Source organism: Sylvia atricapilla, chromosome 2 (genome assembly GCF_009819655.1).
Source record: "Sylvia atricapilla isolate bSylAtr1 chromosome 2, bSylAtr1.pri, whole genome shotgun sequence".
In the NCBI taxonomy this organism is placed as follows: domain Eukaryota; kingdom Metazoa; phylum Chordata; class Aves; order Passeriformes; family Sylviidae; genus Sylvia; species Sylvia atricapilla.
This window is the reverse complement of record NC_089141.1, coordinates 85741143-85759923: the sequence shown is the minus strand read 5'-3', so window position 1 is coordinate 85759923 and position 18781 is coordinate 85741143. Positions and strand designations below refer to the sequence as shown.

The 18781-nt window shown below is 42.8% G+C and overlaps 1 protein-coding gene across 3 annotated transcripts; it reads right to left on the bottom strand.

Moving 5' to 3' along the window:
* Positions 1-200: 200 nt before the first annotated feature.
* Positions 201-16070, bottom strand: IL1R2 (interleukin 1 receptor type 2). Of its 3 annotated transcripts, none has more exons than XM_066313684.1 (9): positions 16026-16070; positions 14331-14458; positions 13975-14233; positions 11630-11807; positions 10095-10269; positions 8303-8368; positions 7459-7594; positions 5043-5188; positions 201-3754 (listed from the first exon to the last, which is right to left on the bottom strand). In XM_066313684.1, the coding sequence occupies exons 1-9, from the start codon at positions 16049-16051 to the stop codon at positions 3627-3629; spliced, it is 1242 nt and encodes a 413-aa protein (XP_066169781.1). In that variant the 5' UTR covers positions 16052-16070; the 3' UTR covers positions 201-3626. The 3 variants fall into 3 exon arrangements, with proteins under 3 accessions (XP_066169781.1, XP_066169782.1, XP_066169783.1); XM_066313685.1 differs by having other exon boundaries at positions 11630-11804; XM_066313686.1 differs by lacking the exon at positions 16026-16070 and adding an exon at positions 14548-14748.
* Between the last annotated feature and the right edge of the window lie 2711 nt (positions 16071-18781).

The window sequence follows — 18781 nt, the reverse complement described above, 5'->3', positions numbered from 1 at the left end:
ACAGAACTGCCAGCATTAAAGTCATTTCCCAAGAAAGCCCAGCAGCCTCGACTACATGACAAGGTGTCTCTGGGCTTTAGACTGTTTCTTTTTGATAACCTGAAATCTCGTGATCCACAACCAGTCATTCCTGTATCCATGCAAAATGGACTCATCTTGCTTTGTCTTAAACTGGTGGAAAAAGACAGACACCTCTGAGATGCAATTCACCCCATTTATTTTAGGCACCAGAGAGAAGTCTTTCTCCTCTGAGTGGAGAGGAAACATCAGTGGCTATCTTGGATTGCCTTATTCCTTTAGGCTGTGTGAAGGCTGGATGAGAGGTACCCCACCCTAGGCTATCTTTAGCAGCTGCAAGGTTATGAGTGGACAGGGAGTTCTCAGCTCCAAAACATAAGAACTATTTTTGACTTTGTTTTGCCCTGCTGGACAGACTGTGCTTTACAGACTTGAGGCAGAATAATCATAAACACTTTAATTAGCTGTTCATACCTAAAACACTATTCCTGGCAATGATATTTCAACAAGGAGGTCCTCGTCCTCCTGCATGCACGCCTTCCCTCCCCAGCTACTTGAATAAAAAAAATCTAACTTTCTTGTCTTGATGAGCCAAGACCAAGATTTAGGTGCAGGTCATCCCTTGTTTTCACTTGCTCCCACATTTTTAAGGGTTTTCATTGAGAACCAGCAGATCAAATTATTTGATGCTCTTCATATTATATTTAGGTTTGTTTTGGGTGCTACTCTCTGGTCAAACATTAGTTATGCTGCCTATTTAGATGGATAAATGATATCAAGATCACATGCACTGAAAACTAGAAAATACTTAATTCAAGTTTCCTGAAAACAACTTCTGCATGAGAAGCCTCTGTCCTGGATGCAAACTCATGCCAAGACCATGGTACACCAGTCTTTTCCCCTCTGTAGCTGTTCCTCTGAAGTTGTTGCAGACAGACTAGCTCTCTGGAAAATGCTATAAACCCACACAGGCCCAGGAATGAGGTGACCTTGTCCTCATTACATCCATAATTTTTCTGAAGAGAAACATTGTGGTGCAGAGCCCTGAATTCTTGATGTGATGTTCCCTAATACTGTACTTCTTTTCACATCTAGGAAAGAGCTGCCATCCTCAAAGAGCCATCTCATATCTCACATCTTTCTTCCCACTCAACCCACACACCAGCATTTTGGTTTGGGTTTTATTTGTTTTCCATTTTGTGAGATAACACTTTCAAAACCTAGATAAACCATGTTGGCCTTGTGTGTAATGATACAAATCAGTGTAAATAATTTACATTATGTAGGTCCCTTGTTCAAATCTATCTAGAAAATATTTACACCTGAATAGGTCACCTGAAGACATCTACTTATGAGGAAAGCCTTCAAAATATTATATACTAGTAGTCAGAGAATCAGATATCACTTCATAAAAGACAAGCCTTTCTTTACTTTCCTTTTGTATTCAAAATGTCACTGAGTATGTAACAGCTATTCTCTAAATACCAAATTTTTATCTTACATTCATAGTTTTGTCTCTGGTTTTGGAGAAGAATCTGAGGTATTTAACTTTCTTATGGCATCAGTATTCTGTATACCAAAAGTTCTGCTTCTTTTCCAGTATTTAGTGAAATCCAACCCTGCACCTACAGACAGGTATGTGATCACACTACTCTTGGAGGATACAGATGGAAAGGAAGATCAAATCACATTTTCAAACATTACACCTATTGACAAACCTAATTTGTTCTCTAGGTACAGAGTAGGAATTGCTTGAAAATAATGAGCATTCCTGATGCTCCTAAAATATTTTCAGTTTTCCCTCCAACACTGGTGAGTTCCTCTACAGCTTTCTCCCTTCAAAGAACAGATATCCCAGTGGACTGACTGTTCTTCACACTTGCATCCACCTTTTTCCCATCTGCCCATTAAATACTTGTAGTCCTTATCATCTTTAATATTCTACACTTGGAAAGACTGAGTCCTGTGGTGTTCTCTGGATGCCCTTGACATAAACTGCATCAGAACTCTAATCATAATGCCTGTATCTTCACAACAAACATTTAGAGTATTCAAAAGGGAGGCTTTGGTTTAAATCTCATTACATGATATTCCAGCTGGTCCCACTCCCACAACATATGAATGTTCTTGCTAATAGAGTGAAGATTTCTTAACTCAAGCCACATCCTACTCTAAAATCCTTCCAGATATTTACTGGGCCAAACTCAGAGCCAACTAGAAGTGGTGGTGGAAAGGTCATGGTCTCTCCCAGATGGATGTGAGCCATTCACTTCTCTAGTGCGTTATGGCTTGGTTTTTTGGAGCCAAAGTTTTTCTTGATTTTTTTTTTCTACAGAGTTTGTAAATCTTCTAGGGTGATTTACGTGAACAAAAATCTTTATCTTTGATGCCTGTGAAAGGTGTCAGGATCTGTACTAATCTAGGTCTTAATGCAGGTTCTCTTCCCTCCTATACAGATTAAGGTAATACACATTTTATATCATGTAACGATTTCTCAGCTGTCATAAGTGGTATCTCTTTGAAGAGGAAGACAGGAAGTAACCAAATAATTTTACTCATTCTGGCCCTCAAAGTACAACATGGTCACTGATTAATTATTGCTCCCTTGCAATCTATGTCAGGACTAGATTCCAGCTAGGTTAACCTTACAGGCGGTGTTTTGCATCCTGTGTAACCAATTTACATATTGCAATTTAAAGGACACAATCTGAAGCTACACCAGGCTGGTCACAAAAGGGCTGGAGGGACAAAAGTGTGAGACTGTTCATTATTACTGGCAATCTGTCCAATCACTTCTAGAAAGAAAACTTTTTATCAGCCAAATTACTCTCAAAACACTTCAACATCCCTCCAGTTCATTCTTTGGCAAAGATGACAACATGTTATAGCTGCCTATGAATCTCTAGCTACAACATAATGGTAGATAAAGCAGAACTGAATTTTTCTGTGTACAGTTATCTGTTATACAGATGGAGTTATCTCTAGGGAGGGGGAGATATTCTGAGACAGTCTATTTAATCAAAGTGTAATCCAAACGGTGAACAAAATTAGTTTTTCTGTGGAGAAGTTCATAGATATACAGTTGCCATGACAACTGTATTTGGATCTGGAAAAGGGCAAACAAATGGCTCTTTTTAGAGCAAAGTAAAATAAATTTAGTCTGCTTGCACAGAAAAATTCCTTTTTCACTCTAGTGTCAAACAGCCCTTCTGTTGCAAGCTTCCTTAGCTTCCCATTTTAGATTTTAGAGGGGTTCTTTTCCTTTTTTAAAAAAACAGCATATCTATTGGAATTACAAAAGTTGAGAGCACCCCCCTTTCCCTACCCTTCCCATATCCAGAGCATGATTTTATGTTCCAAAATTCTACACATTGCACCCTAGTTGCCAAATAATAGAACCACATCTCCTGCATCTAAGCAGCATAAAAATGCAAACTTATATTCTTAACTTCATCAGATCACAGAAGACTGGAAAAAGTGGGAAAGAGCAGTTATTATTGGTCTGTTGGGAATGCAGTATATCAGGTCTGAAATGCTCTCTGTGTCTGAAGTGACAGATGGTCAGGGTGATTTCTTGTTCTGTTGGCATTTGGAGGACCGAGTGGGTTTTAAGCCTTTGGTGTCGTATATCCTTTATCAGCTCTCCGCTTCCAGCACTTGTGCATGTATATCCCCCCCAGGATCACACAGGCCAGCGCAAGAGGAATCATTACAGTGTACCAGGATAGACCAACAGCTGGAAAAGTAAGCAAATTAAATATTAGAAAAACAGAAAAAAACAACGGGAACATAGTTCTCTAAGCTCAAGTGGGGAAGAGGAGAAATGACAATAAAAAGGATGTCTGCAAGTTAACCTTCCAAAATGTTGGAAGCCCTTTCAAAGGCCTATCACTCTTGAAAGAAAAAGAATGAGCACTCTGGGAAATGTGTTCATGAAGACAGGAGGAAGGACTGGAAAACAACAGAGAGTGAGAATTTGAAGTTCAATCTTTTGCATACACCCAACTTTCTGAACCCCTGATCAAAGCAGCTGTGCGCTTTCTATCTTGGTTTGTTAAAAGCAGAGACATTCCAAGCAGGAAATCCAAGCACCATGTGGACCAGGAATACTTAACAATTAGTCCACCCTCAAGTTGTATGAATAATTTTTTCCTACAGAACAGCTTACAAATTAGTTATGATCAACCCAAGACTCAGAACTTCTTCCCAAATCTGGCTAATTTCCAACAACAGTGTCTGTCCAGACCATTCTGGATTAGTCCAACATATTTTGCCTCTGTAGTTTTTCCTGTGTAGTTCAGGGAAGACAAGGGGAGCACATGATCCAGCAAAATGGGTACAAATCCCTCATCATAGGGTGCTGGAGTGAGTCATAACTGATAATGAAGACTGAAAATGTTCATGTGCCTCAGACAGTGTGAGCAAGCTTTGGTGATTCACCAACATTATGCAAAGAAACAATTAGCTTCACATTGCTTATACAGCTGGTTCTTGGCCAATGGTTTATCACAGTGCAACATTAATTGCGCTGAGTTTAGGTCTTCTCTTCCCATAACTAGGAGCCAAAATAACAACACCCATCATAATTCACACTTCTTGTTATTTTGGCAGTAGTCTGTACAAGAGGAAAAGAAATACTCTAATTATTTATTCTGTTATTGTCTTTTTTCTCCCTACTTGTGAGGAACTGGAGGAGATTTGGCCCTGCTGCAAATAGAGTTTGCCAGTAGTCTCACTGGAACACTTATTTCACAAAGTATATCCAAATTGGAGTCTTATCCAATAAATAGATATTCCAGTACAGACCGATCCTTACCCCTCCATAAAATGTCAGTAAATGACCTTAGAGAAGGTGCATTTTGTGAACAGGCTGTATCAAAGACAACAGGTGAAAGAGGCAGCTAGATTTTCCCCAGGCAGTAACTCATCCCAACACTAGCTCTTACAGTGTAAACAGATCAGATGATAATATAGCATTAGAATAATAATAAAAATTATCAAAAATAAGCAATGAAAATAACTACCTTCCTGCTTGACTCTTGTTGGCAGTACTTGGTATCCATATGTATTCTGGGCCAGACAGGTGAAGTCTGTGTAAAAGTCTACTTCCTCAACAGAATCAAAAATCAGTGGTACTTCAATGAAGTTTTCACCATTTTCTACAATTTCTCTGGAAGAATAAAAAAGATTTAATGTTAAATATTTTAACAAGATTTTTTTTCTCTACTTGATATGTTCATGCTTATAGCACTTTGCAAGAAAATGCATTGGATATTGGTTCATTTCTGAACCATCCCTTCAGCATTCAAGGATGCCTGTTGTCTTCAGGCCAGCTGTGGTACCTGAGTCTCAGTGGGCAGTACCTATCCTGCACTTCTGGAGTCTAGAGGGCAAAAAATACCTGGATTTGTCTTGCAGAAATGAAGAAAAGAGATGGAAAAAGGGCAAGTGGAATTCTGTGTATCTTTGAGCTGACTTCACAGCATTGTGCAAGGACCTAATTCCTTCTCTCTGACCACCTGAGGTTAATTCTTATGATCAGCTGGGAGAGAACATATGGAGAACATATGTCCTGCAAATATTCTCTGAAAAGCTGAACCACCATTCCTGTCTATCACATGCTCAAGGGCAATAGCTCAATACAAGAAACTGTTCAAGCAGTTTCCAGCTAATTTCAAAATGATTATTTTAGGAGTCCCACTCTTTGAAAGCGGTTTTTTTTTAAGCTGGATTCAAACATTGTCCCTTAATATCTTTAAGTCATTACCAGAGTAATTGTCCATTGGGAGCCTGCATGGCATGGCAGCAATGGTATTCCCTGGGCACTCCTCCCAGGAACTCTTTGCCAGAGATTTCTGCAGGGAAATTGTTTTTCCAGTGGCATTTAAGCTGTTTTGTAATACAGTCAAAAGGATGGCTTCCAGCAGAACTGGAGTGTTTCACACACTGTGTGTCCTGCAGGAACCTCAGCTGTCACTGTCTTTGTGCAATTGCATAATATATAACAGCAATAATTATAGTGATAGGCATAACAAAAATAATTTTTAAAGTCCAATTAAGAAAGTGCTGCTCTATTCTAAAGCCAGCAGAGACTATACATGGAGCACATTTTTATGGTTCCTGGCCACAGGTTCAATGCATTTTCACTTATCCATATAAACAAGATTATAAATAATTTTCCCAGTCATGCTGTGGGGAATGAGAAAACAGCTAAAGGCTTGGGCATACAGCTGAGCTCCTATGCCACCTCTGGCTGCAGCATTGCCAGGCTGTTATCTGGCACTGGTGCCCACAAATTGCCAAAACCATCCTACATCCACAACGGTTGAACCTTCTTGGGTCTCAAGATATGGATGCCACCTGCCCAAACTCTGTTGGAAATGGCCTCTAGCCCATGCTAAACCCTAATCAGTAGCCAGAAACCCTTTGGGAAGGTGCTAGCTGGTGTGTGACAGTTTTGCAAGTAACAGCTAAGGCAAAGGCATCCCAGAGCCAAGGAACCTTCTGGTCTTTGTCCACCAGTACAGGCAGAGCCACCAGGCAAGGGTAATGATCGTTTTGGACACTCTGAGCTTTATGAAACAAGACACAAAACAAGCTGGCTTGGTCCTCAATGAAGATCTTTCAGTCAGAAAGTTTAGCTCACATTTACAAAAGCGCTAGAGGTGAGTCTGGATGTAGTGAGTTACTCAGGTAGCACAACACAGGTACAGGAAGCAGGTATCTTTCCCTTTCCTAGTGGGAAAAGCCTTGAAATATGCAGATATGAGGCAACTGAAAGAAGGCTCCTCAAGACTGGGAGACACAATGAATCAGAACAAGAGGATGTGGAACATCCTGTTTCTCCCTCCCACCAGCATTCCCTTCAGTGCTACCCTAGCATCTGTTCTAGCACTCAGTGGGTGTCTGTGTGAGTCAGTTTAACTCACTAATGTGGAAAAGAACAAGCTTAAGGAGAAAAACACTGTTGTTTAGAAACCAAAACAAAATGCATCAAACCACTAGATAACTTTGTGTTGTCTTAGTGTATTCAGAGAACCTCATGAATGTCAGGGAGAGAATGTTGCCACTTTGCTGGTATGGGGTAAGGAGAGAGATAAGAGAAGCACTGGGAAGGATCAAGTCTCCTTCCTTTCCACTGTAGTCAGCCCTTACAACAGCTGAGTTGCTCAAGAATATGTGCCTAAAGTTTGTCTCAGAGTTGGCTCATTTGCAAAATACCATGTCACAAAAACCAGAGATAAACAATTTATTTCACTGACTGGGTTTGGCTTGCCTGCCCTTTTTTGCTTGCCTGCCCTTTTTTTCCTCAGCTCTCACCTTCACTTCATATCTGTCAATTTCCCATTTCATTACCTGGCATTCAGCTGCACCAAAGGGCCCCTGTACCACTGCAGGTTAGAACAATAAGCACAAGGAAGTACTTTCAGCCAGACTTACTGTCTTTCTCCCTCTGTAACTCTGCTTTGTTTATAAACCACGTCAATGCTGGTGTCATTTGCCAGCCATTCCACATCTGTTTGGAAATGGCTGCTCAGGCCAACAAACACTTTGCATGGGAGAGTCATCTTAGAGCCTGTCAAAAAAAAGAAAGACTGAAAAACAATTTGGATACATATGAAGAACTACTCTTCCTTTTGGTGAAAACCAACAACTCCAGTGGGAGATCCCACACACATCAAGAACCACTACTTTCAAAACTGAAGTTAATCTCCAGATTGCTTTTGGCAGCAAGACCCTTCAGTGCGGCAGTCCTTCCTGCTGCTAACCAAATAATTCCCCTGTCGCAACACTAAGCAACTCTTGCACTAAATACATTCCCTAGAGGCAAGGCTGCGTCCCTGTGGCCTTGCCCCTTCAGGCACAGCACAGCCCAAAGGGCGCTGTGTGATTTACCCCTCTGGAGCAACTGCATCAACCAGCAGCACAGCTTCACTCAGAGGTGCTGTGGGTGAGGACATTCAGCTGCAGGTGGGACCTCAGCTGGATAAAGGGATTTTGCAAAACTTCTGAAACTTTTTAATCGCTATTAATTACTGTAACTCAGGGATAAGGAGACTCCAGACTGATGCATATCTACATTATATGGAAGTTTATCTATATACCCAGAAGACAGCACCTGGTTGTAGACATTAAAAAGCAAAGAATACTCCAGCACTGACCCTCAACTAATATGGTTGAGATCAAAAACCTACAACAATTTATGCCAAAAAATTACACCCTAAGAGGACCTGCTCTATTTTTATTCTGATTGCACGTTTCCAAATATGATGTTGGGCCTTACCAAGAGCAGCTGATGTTGTCTTTTGGGCTGGATACACAATTATCGGGGTAATTCTCTTCTCTTGTTCTTGGCAGAAAAAGAGAACAGAGTCAGTGTTAAGACAAGAGAAAATGTAGGCATGACCCCAGAACCAGAAACATGTCACTTCGCTCAACATCTGTCGTCTCCCAGGAAAGGACTGGATTGCTAAGGCCGCTGGCAGGCAGAGATTGGAGCCCCACGCCGGAGCCCGCGGCTGTGGGGACGGGCCGCTCCCGGCCCGAGCCGGGCCGCGCTGAGGAACGTGCGCCACGGGCGCCGCCTGCCGGCCTTTCCGTGACACTGCGGCCTGTCCCGCCGCTGTCCCCGCTCCCTGACACTGCGGCCCGTCCCGCCGCTGTCCCGCTCCCTGACACTGCGGCCTGTCCCGCCGCTGTCCCGCTCTGTCACACTGCGGCCCGTCCCGCCGCTGTCCCCGCTCCCTGACACTGCGGCCTGTCCCGCCGCTGTCCCGCTCTGTCACACTGCGGCCCGTCCCGCCGCTGTCCCGCTCCCTGACACTGCGGCCTGTCCCGCCGCTGTCCCCGCTCTGTCACACTGCGGCCTGTCCCGCCGCTGTCCCGCTCCCTGACACTGCGGCCTGTCCCGCCGCTGTCCCACTCTGTCACACTGCGGCCTGTCCCGCCGCTGTCCCGCTCCCTGACACTGCGGCCTGTCCCGCCGCTGTCCCACTCTGTCACACTGCGGCCTGTCCCGCCGCTGTCCCCGCTCCCTGACACTGCGGCCTGTCCCGCCGCTGTCCCCGCTCCCTGACACTGCGGCCTGTCCCGCCGCTGTCCCCGCTCCCCGACACTGCGGAATTGTCCCGCCGCTGTCCCCGCTCCCTGACACTGCGGCCTGTCCCGCCGCTGTCCCCGCACTGTCACACTGCGGCCTGTCCCGCCGCTGTCCCCGCTCCCTGACACTGCGGCCTGTCCCGCCGCTGTCCCCGCTCCCTGACACTGCGGCCTGTCCCGCCGCTGTCCCGCCGCTGTCCCCGCTCTGTCACACTGCGGCCTGTCCCGCCGCTGTCCCGCTCTGTCACACTGCGGCCCGTCCCCGCCCTGGGCCGCCGCAGGTGTCATTTCCGAACTCCCCTGGAGCCCTGTGCAGTGACACGCTCCCTCCGTGGCCCCCAGACATCGATTATTCCGTTTAACAAACACGGGTACTGCCCGCGGTGCTGTGGGCACGGCTGAAAGGCTGAGCATGAGCAACTCTCGAGAGTTTCATTAGCAAAGAAGAGGCTTTCTTATGTGCTGTAATGTTTTAAAATGTCCATCACTGAATGACAGAACCACAGAATGGTTTGAGTTGGAAGGAACCCTAAAGATTCTTAAAACCTTTCCTAAAAGGTTCCTAGGACCACTAGTTCCAGCCTCCTGCCATGGGCAGGGACATTTTCCACTAGACCAGGCTGCTCAAATCCCCATCCAACCTAATCCTGAACAAATCCGGGAGCGGGAGGGTGGGCATCCACAACTTCTCTGGGCAACATGTGCCAGCGCCCCACTACTCTCACAGTACAAAATATCCTCCTAGTAGCTAATCTCAACTTGGCCTATTTCAGTTTGAAGCCATCTGCCCTTGTCCTGTCACTTTATGCTCTTGTAAGAAGCCCCTCTCCATTTTTCTTGTCCCCTCCAGGTGCTGGTAGGCCACAATTTGGTCACACCAAAGCCTTCTCTTTTCCAGGCTGAATAAACCAAATTCTCTCAGCCTTTCCTTGCGTAAGAGGTGCTCCATCCCTCTGATCACCTGATACTGTACTTACCAACAGTCTTCAGTTGAATTGTCCTGGTGATTTCATACATCACACCTTCAAATGGAAATGACATCTTGCAGGTGTAATAGCCTGCGTCTGTTGGTAGCACAGATGCCATGATCAGAGATGCTGAACCTTTCAGAAAGATGAATCTTTCATTGTCATCTTCCAAAGGCAGAGCATCCTGGAGGAAGGACAGAAACTGGTGTTATGATTCAGCTATGGTTACACCCTGTGTAACTCTCAGACAAATTATCTCTGTCTCTCTGTTATTAGAAGTTCACTTATCACTGGGAAATCTGAGCAGTTCTGCTCTCCCACCAGACCACAAGTTCTTTTAATGTGTATCCATCTCTAAAATGCCTTGTGGCACTATATGAAGTGTGAAGAATTGCTATTTTAATCTATCTATAATGTGTGTGCATAGCTCTTTCATAAAGTGCACATTTTAAGATGGAAAATATATAATAGGCTCTTCCTTGAGTCATCTTAAGAGTATTATCATACGGTTTTACTACCCATGGAGGTTTTCACAATGTTATCACTTTCCATACATGACCTCAAAAGAGTAATATTGTAAAGCATTCTTTGAAGACAAATACTTGTAATCATGCAGGATTTCACATAACTGCTCCTTACCCTATAAACTACTAGAAAATCCTGCTCTGTATTCCTGAGATTCTGTTCATTAATGGTCTGGACACCTGCTAGGAGAAATTATGTTCCTTCCTCATGAAGGCAAGATTTTCCTTACATTTGTAACAAAGACCATATTAAAGGGGGACAGCCTTTTACTTCGACAAAATTAGTTATGTTCCCACTTCTGAAGGGAGTCCTGAGCAGCAACCTTTTGCTGGTATGGTACAGATCATAACCTAGGCACTGCAAGCCAGCCTGTCTATTGCATCCTATGGTAAAGCTACAGCTGCACAAGGCGATCCTACTGGGAGTGTAAATAAAGGCTAAATCAAGGTAGAAATGGAAGAAGAATCCCCTGCTCTGCAGTGTGAAATTGAACAACTAAGGATGTTGTATTTCATCTTAGAGGCAAAACCAGAATTGCTTACTTGAAAAGCATCAAACTGGCCAGTTAGGCAAGAGAATGCTCCAAGCATTATCTAATTAATGCAATATTTCCAAATGGTGTATTCCAGTTGATTAATGAAAACTGCCCCACCTGAACATGGAGGCAGTATCCCTGGGAAGTCCTACTTTGTGAGATCCACTAGAGAGGCCACAAAAAGAGGCACAGGGCCAAAGAGAAGGGCTTGATATCAGGTGGCAAACCCTGGAGTTGGCTAAGCAAACTAGCCTTATAAACTGTTGCACTGCCTGTGAGAGCATAAAATATGTGGAACACTTCACCCTGTGCCGTGTGTGCCCCAAAGAACTTTTCTTAAAATGTATGCATCTGCCCTAAAATTCCCAGTATGTTACACTATGCTAGTGACTTAAACAGCATGATGTTCAGGAGAAATGTAAAATGGAGATTTATGTGCCAAGTTGGGATGAGGCTATTCACAAAGAGGAACTAAATATTCTACCTTGTACCACTTGAGCTCCAGGCTTGTCCTGTTTGGTGTAAAATCCCACAGATCAGGACAAACAATCTTTCCAGAGGTGAAAGTGAAGAGAACCTGGGGATAGGCAATCTCCCGAGCGGCTGTTTTCTCCACAACTGTGAGGTGGATGGAGACCATGGCGCAGTAGGAGGAGTTCCTGCTGACAGACCAGGAAGAGGTGAGCCCCCAAGAGTGATGAGAGGAACTCAAATGACACCCTTAATTTCCTCGTGTCTCCATTTCCCTCCTTAACAGAGGCCAAGACTGAGATCATATCAGGAGGGGTGCTGGAAAATCATTGGTACTGTTCTTTTGGCACAATCTAAACATGTTACTGACACATATCTGTCTCAGACCTTGAATTTTTTCTTTTCTTTTTAGTACAACAAGCTTCCTGTGCACATTTAGGCTGCAGCATGATTTTAACTTAGTGAGAGGGGAAACATGTTAACCTGAACAGCACCAGGTGTGTCATGAACCCTCCCTCATTTCCTTGGAAGAAGTTTTGACTGTGAAAACCCTAATGATTAAATAAAAAGTTTAAAGCATGTATTGCAATACATCTACAATTACTATTGCACAACCATAGAAATTTCTGCGAGTACATATAATTTTGTGTGACAAAGAAGGCATTCTGGCTTTGAAAGGTTCACAATATTCAAATTTTCTTTCTGGCCTCAAGTGACAATCACTTCCAGTCCCAAGGAAGACTGCACTGGGAGAGATAGATGCTTTAAATGCCGTCCTTTACAACCTCTGGAAGCCTGCTTGAGAGATGCCTCTACTCAGGGCAGTACATGATCCTCGAAGGGGCCATAGAAGGCAGGGGGCTAGGCTGCCACCTCCAGGAGAGCAGTTGTGGGCTGCAAGCAGACAGACTGACACTACTGCACTGGAGCACTGTGGCCATCTGTCACATAGAGGTCAGATGCCCAAATCCAAAGTATTTGCCCCACAGAAGCGGAGATCTGTGATAGTTGGCTGCTACCTTCATTTTACAGAGCTGATAAAATGATCTGCTGGCTTCCCTCTGGGATAATTTGCAAAGGAAATGTAATTTGCTTGCACTTTATTAATCTTGTAATATTGCTAGCAATGAAGTTACCTACTTGGCTCTTGCATGTCTTTTCAAACAAATTTCACAGCATTTTCCTAGGTCTCTCAGTAACACTGCTGTAATGTTATATATTGACAAAGTGAGGCAGAATAGTCCAAAAAGGGGATTAAAAAGCAATCTTGAACATCTCAGGCAGCTACTCTGCTCTAGAACAGTATTTGCAACCTTTTGCTGTTTGGGCTTCACTGTCAGTGTCTTCTCTTCTGCTCCACAATTGAAATTGCTGCTGAGACATGGGGAAAGGCCAACCCAATATGCTGAACATCATTTTGCCATCTCTACATCCCTGGAGCTGCTTGTGGAGACCATGGTCTCCTTGCTTGCAAGGCACACCTTGTGAGGGATGCATATCAGCAGTAGAAGAGATGGACAAGTTAAGTTCCCCAGTAAAAACCCCAAAGCCAAGCGCCAGAGGTATACTGAGAGGCTGGCTAGCTCCAGGAGATGGCAGGGGACAGGGACCTGGAACATCTTCAAAAGTTCAGGCTCTAAGGGTGATGGGAATTTTTGCCTTCCTCAGTCCTCAACAAATCCAGACCCTGGCATCTCTTTTGATGTGGTACAGTGCACTGTCAGATTGAAAACACTCAGAAAAAAAAATGACCAATAGGGCTGAAAAGAGCCATGGCTAAAGTCTCAACTAACAGCAACACCACAAGTCTGGTACCAGTCAGGTAAATACACACTGGGTCCCATGAAAACTCTTCCAACAATACCAAGGCAGTCAAATTCTGGTTTAAAATATGTCTCCGAAGAAAAGTGAAGACCAGGGATATGGAAGAGGAAAGCCACTGCAGAGCCTCAATGCTGTATATATGCTTCGTAAGGCAATCCGAGGTGCAACAAGGGTATTTGTGCTCAGCAAACCCACTGCCTGCAGCATGCCCCACTTGCCATTGCACTGACTGGCTCAGAGGTAACAAAAAAACTTTCTATACACTATTCTCCCATGAGATTTTAGCCAAAGTGGTAACCTTGTGTCACAATTTATCCAGATTTCAGTACTGGTAACTATAGGAGACAGACAACACACTCTAAGGGTCCTGACTTCCCACATTTGTCCTCTCTAATAAGGTCAGCAAGGAAATTATCTTATCCAGAAATGCTCTGAATGAATATAACCGGACTTTAAAATCAAGGTAATGCATTTAGACATAGTAATTTTGTTGAACTAGAATCTAGTGAACTAGATTTTCTTTTAAATACCTACCTTTTTGTGCAGATATATACTCCCGAGTCTTCTAGCCTCACTGGTAAAAACCAGAGTGCATTTCCTTTTGCCCAGATTCTTGAATCTTCATCTCTTTCTGATATCATGGTGTCTGAACCATTTTTATGCCATGTGATATTAGAGGTCAATGCAGACAAATCCAAATGTTTATATCTGGGGGAAGGGCATTTCAGAACCACAGGTTCTCCATGCAGTTCATAGTAGTGTTTGAAAAACACAGTGTGATCTGAGCAGTTTTCTGTGAAAATCAGAGGTATTTTTACATTACTGTCAGACAGGAACATTAAAAAGAATGGTGAGGGAAGCAGAAGGCAAAAAGACAAACCTACACTTACCTGTGGTTTTGACTTGCTGGAGTCTGAAAGCAGAGGCACCTATTGTACACATCACCAGGGCAAAGAGCACATGCATTTTTTTCCACAGGAAACCAGAAGGAGAGAGTTGAAGGAAAATGTTCTGAAATCTACAAGGAAGTTTATTACAAGATATATCATACAATCAAAATACTCAATATTATCTAAAGAATTAACTGCTATTTTTCTCACTCCAGACCTGAGGAGCTTTGGTCCATCCTCAGTGAGCAGAAAGGTGTCTCCATCCTGAGTTTATGGGGGCTGAACTGTGGAACCAGAACACCTGGCTTGGCATAAATATACCACTTCTGGCCCTCCCTTTTCACTCCAGAAGATGAAAAGAGCACACCACAAGATGCTGCTGTCCCCACAGCTTTTCCAAGCAACAGCTGCAAGTGGAAAAATATACGGTGGAAAAATTTTGCGGTAAGATGTGACTGAGGCATGGGTCAACTGCTTTGAGTGAGTTCTATGTAGTAGCTTGGGTGAGCACAGGAGCAAAGTAGGCCAGCTAGTGTGAATCAGGCTGCAGGACACTTCCTGCTACAAGCAGAGCCAAGCTTTCTTGGCTCCAACAAATATTTCTGTTTGGACAAAAAACATTGACTCCCATGGCATGTATACCCACCTTGCCGGTGGTGCATAAGTAAGTTTTCAGCATGGACACTACTACTATCTGTTCTAAAAAAAAGATATGAAAACCCTGAACAACCTGTCCTGAAAATCAGATAGGGTGGCTACTAAGGGAAAACAAAATTCTCCTCTGCCAGTCATTCATCAAGTGTCATTTGTGTGGATGTGGCATGGGCATGGCTGTGTCTGTGTACATCACTGAATACTTCTGTTCTACCACAAGGCCTCAGCTCCTACTACTCAGTTGGTTGATTATGCTTTACCTCAGTGTGCCTTTGGCAAAAATACATAAAACATGCTGGATAGAGGCTGTAGTTTACACTCTATGTAAGGAATTTATGAGAAATACAGTACACATATCCACATGATACATTATACTATTTCCATTGCATATATAGAAAGGGAAATTGCATGCATTTAACATTACCTTTAAACTATGCCTAAACTATAGTCATTTAAATATTAAATGACTATACAACTATTTCAAATCAAAACCAAAAGCAAAAATTTTTACCAATATAACAAAGCCATATGCATATATTCATAAGTATACATCTTTGGGCATATTTTTGTATCCTATCATGCTCATACTTCCATCATGGCTTTAATCTAAATTTCTTCCTGTTATAGTAGCTATACATACCTGACATCTGATAGTTTGACTACAATAAATGATTTCTAGCTTATTGTCATCTCTACAACACCACAAAACCAGCCTCTTGCTCAATAATACTGTTTCATAACCGCGGGTCATCTCCCCTACTCTTAGGTCTGTGTGAGTTTCCAGGGAATTGGTATGGAGCTCTAGCCTCTCTAAGCTACACCTGAACCAGGTGCTAGAGGCATTAACAATGGTTCACTTTGATACCCTGTAACAGGTGAGTTTCTCTCTCTTCAGATTCTTTGCCTGACAAAAATTCTTGGTTATTCTGTTCACAGCTTTCTGGTCCCTTTGGTTTAGTAACTACCAATCTCCATAAGCCCTACACCATTTGACAGTTTAGGGAAGGTTTTCGTTCCCAAATTTCAATCAGATTCACTTACCTATGTTTCTGTAGTCTTTCAGCCATAAGAATCTCACAAAAAGAAGTTACCAGACTGAAAATTCCTAGTGAGGACCTTATATAGGGTTGAGGTCAACACGCAGCGGAAATTTGTCTCTCATTGCCCAATCAGATTTGTGTCAAAATCAAATAACGTTTCAGACCCAACTTTCTTTCCTTCCGTAGAGTGAGGATAAGAGAAACAGGGGCATGGACAGAGAGAAAATATGTGTTTGGATTTCCCAAAAAAAGGGGAAATGACTGCTAAATATATGACTAATTTTTCCCCTTTTCTGACGAATTTAGCTTGCATACACTCATGTCTTCACATGACTATTTCACACGCTACCTCAAGTAAAATATTTTCATGGATAACAAAAGGTGCACTGCAGCATAGTCAGCAGCTAAATAATTACAATCTTCACATTTTGTGGTTTAGCAGGCTCTTAATGGGCAACATAAATCTGTGATTTCCCATCCCCCCCAGATTGCTGGTGAATCACATGTGTTCTGATTCCTCTTTCCTCTCATAACATCCATTTTAGTGTGACATCCTGCATTAAGGCTCTCTTGCAATGGAGCATAAAGAAGTAACAGCTAGAGGCAAATTATGGTTTCCAGGCTCATGAAGAGAAGTAAGAAAAGGATTATTAATTGTGGCAATTTTGGCCTTTAAGAAGAGAGCAATCAAGTGAGGGACTGTAGTTCCCAGACAGACTAATATCCTCAGATGCATCTAACAAGGACCAATACTTTTCCACAGCTTTTTTCTGAAAGCCCTGGCTCTGCCCTGGCTGTCTTTTTATCAAGAAAATATCTTGATCACATGCAGCAGTATGAGGCCCTCAAGTTTCAACTGTTTATCTGGAGGTGCAAAAGTCTGGGTTGGAATAACTCAGGAAGAAACAAAAGATAGAACAAGAATTTTTTTTTTTTTTTTAGTAAATATCTGCTGAGAAGGCCATGTCGTTTTGTCGTTAGCTATCACTGAGTATTTATAAACAGAAATGTGCAAGTCTAGCAGCTATATATAGAGAGAAACTCTCTTAGGGAAGCTGGTGTCATTCCGTGGTTTCGCTCTGCTGATGATTCATTTATACAGCTCAAGATGCTGGAGCATAGCTGTGAAATTCCTAACTTGAAGACCAGACTATTCCCCATATGTCTCACTCATTGCTCATCTCACTAGATAGATATTTCCCACACCAGGGCTCCATGCAATGCCTTGCCACAGTTGGGTGGATTTTGCTGACCTTGGACATGCCAATTAAATAATCAAAATATCAAGAAATATCTAGTGTTCTAGTAGTTCCTTGCAACAGACACTTTAAAAAGTCCTCCACAAAGCAAGGGGTGTCTGTTCATTACTTTTAGTCAATGGAAGGGAAAATGAAAATTCAGGCATCATGGAATGGGGATTACACCATTTCTACAAAGGGCAGTTAATGCACCAGCTTCTTATAGCAGCTCCCAGGTTTTGCTGTCTCTCCCAGAGGAACTTGCCCTGTTATAGTGGCTCTGTGGCTGATAATGTCTGGCATCCAAGAACTGCAATCCCTTGGACTTTGTTATTTATTCTGTTATCCAGTTTGGCTAAGAGAACTTTATGCAATTAAAAACTGAAGAAAAATTCTCTGGTTCACATAAGAATAAGGTGACAAGGCATTAAGAAATATTGAATGTTGAAAGCTGACTGGCAAGCCGACGCAAAGTAAACCACAGCTATTGCACCAACACATGTTCTTGGGCTTATTGATATGAGCAAACCTGGTTTTAATAATTTAAAATACTCTTATGCACTATTCCAGTATGGAGTCTTAAGAAGCACAGAATAGGAAAGGAAAAAAAAAGGAACTTTCCAACTCTGAGAATCACCAAATAACTGGGACAGAAAGAGAAAGACTAAACAGAGAGATTAGCACAATGCACAACACACTCCAAGAATACAGGAATTTGCATGTTTAGCCAGAGGAATAAGTGCTGACATACACCAGTTGTATATGACTAAGTGGGAGAAGCAGAAGGCAATGTGCCAAGGGATCCACTTTGCCATGAGGGAGTGCAAGTTTGGCCAGAGCAGCCATGGCTGGGTTACAGATTGTCTCACCACTACAGGTTCTGGGGATTTCCAAAGACCCGTTCACTCCAATAGAAAGCAGGCAGACTTAAAAAATAAGTATACTCTGAAGCTCTGGAAAGGTCAGGGAGGAGGAGACCCTCAGTCTCCTGAGTGTTGATTTCTCAGTGTAGAAATCAACATGGTACAAGGGACAAAGTAACATCTAGAGAGGCTCAGAGCATCTGTGTACAGCCATAGACTGGTAAAATAAAGAAATAATTTCTGAACAAGTGAGGTTTGCTGGATTTTATTAAAAGTAGAAAACCATCCCTGGGCACAGCCTACTTGATATATGATGCTATGTGGAAAAGCAGTGATGGAGTACTGTTGCAAAGCTGAGTTTGTTGAAAGCAGTAAAATGATATTGCTCTCCCTATAAGCTGAACTGAAGAGGATAATCTAAACTACTAAATAGTGACAGTCTAAACATCAATGCATCCTAGTGCATCTCAAGTGACAATAAAAGTAAAAACATATGTCTTACTGCTCTTCCTTCTTTTATCAATAAAATGGTGCATAGATATGCTGAATTTTGGTCAGGGATAGGGTTAAGGTTAGGGATCAGAGAGCAAAAGAGTCTAGGGCTCCAGTGACCCTGGGGATGGAAAAGGCATGCCAAGAGGACCAGAGAAGGGCCC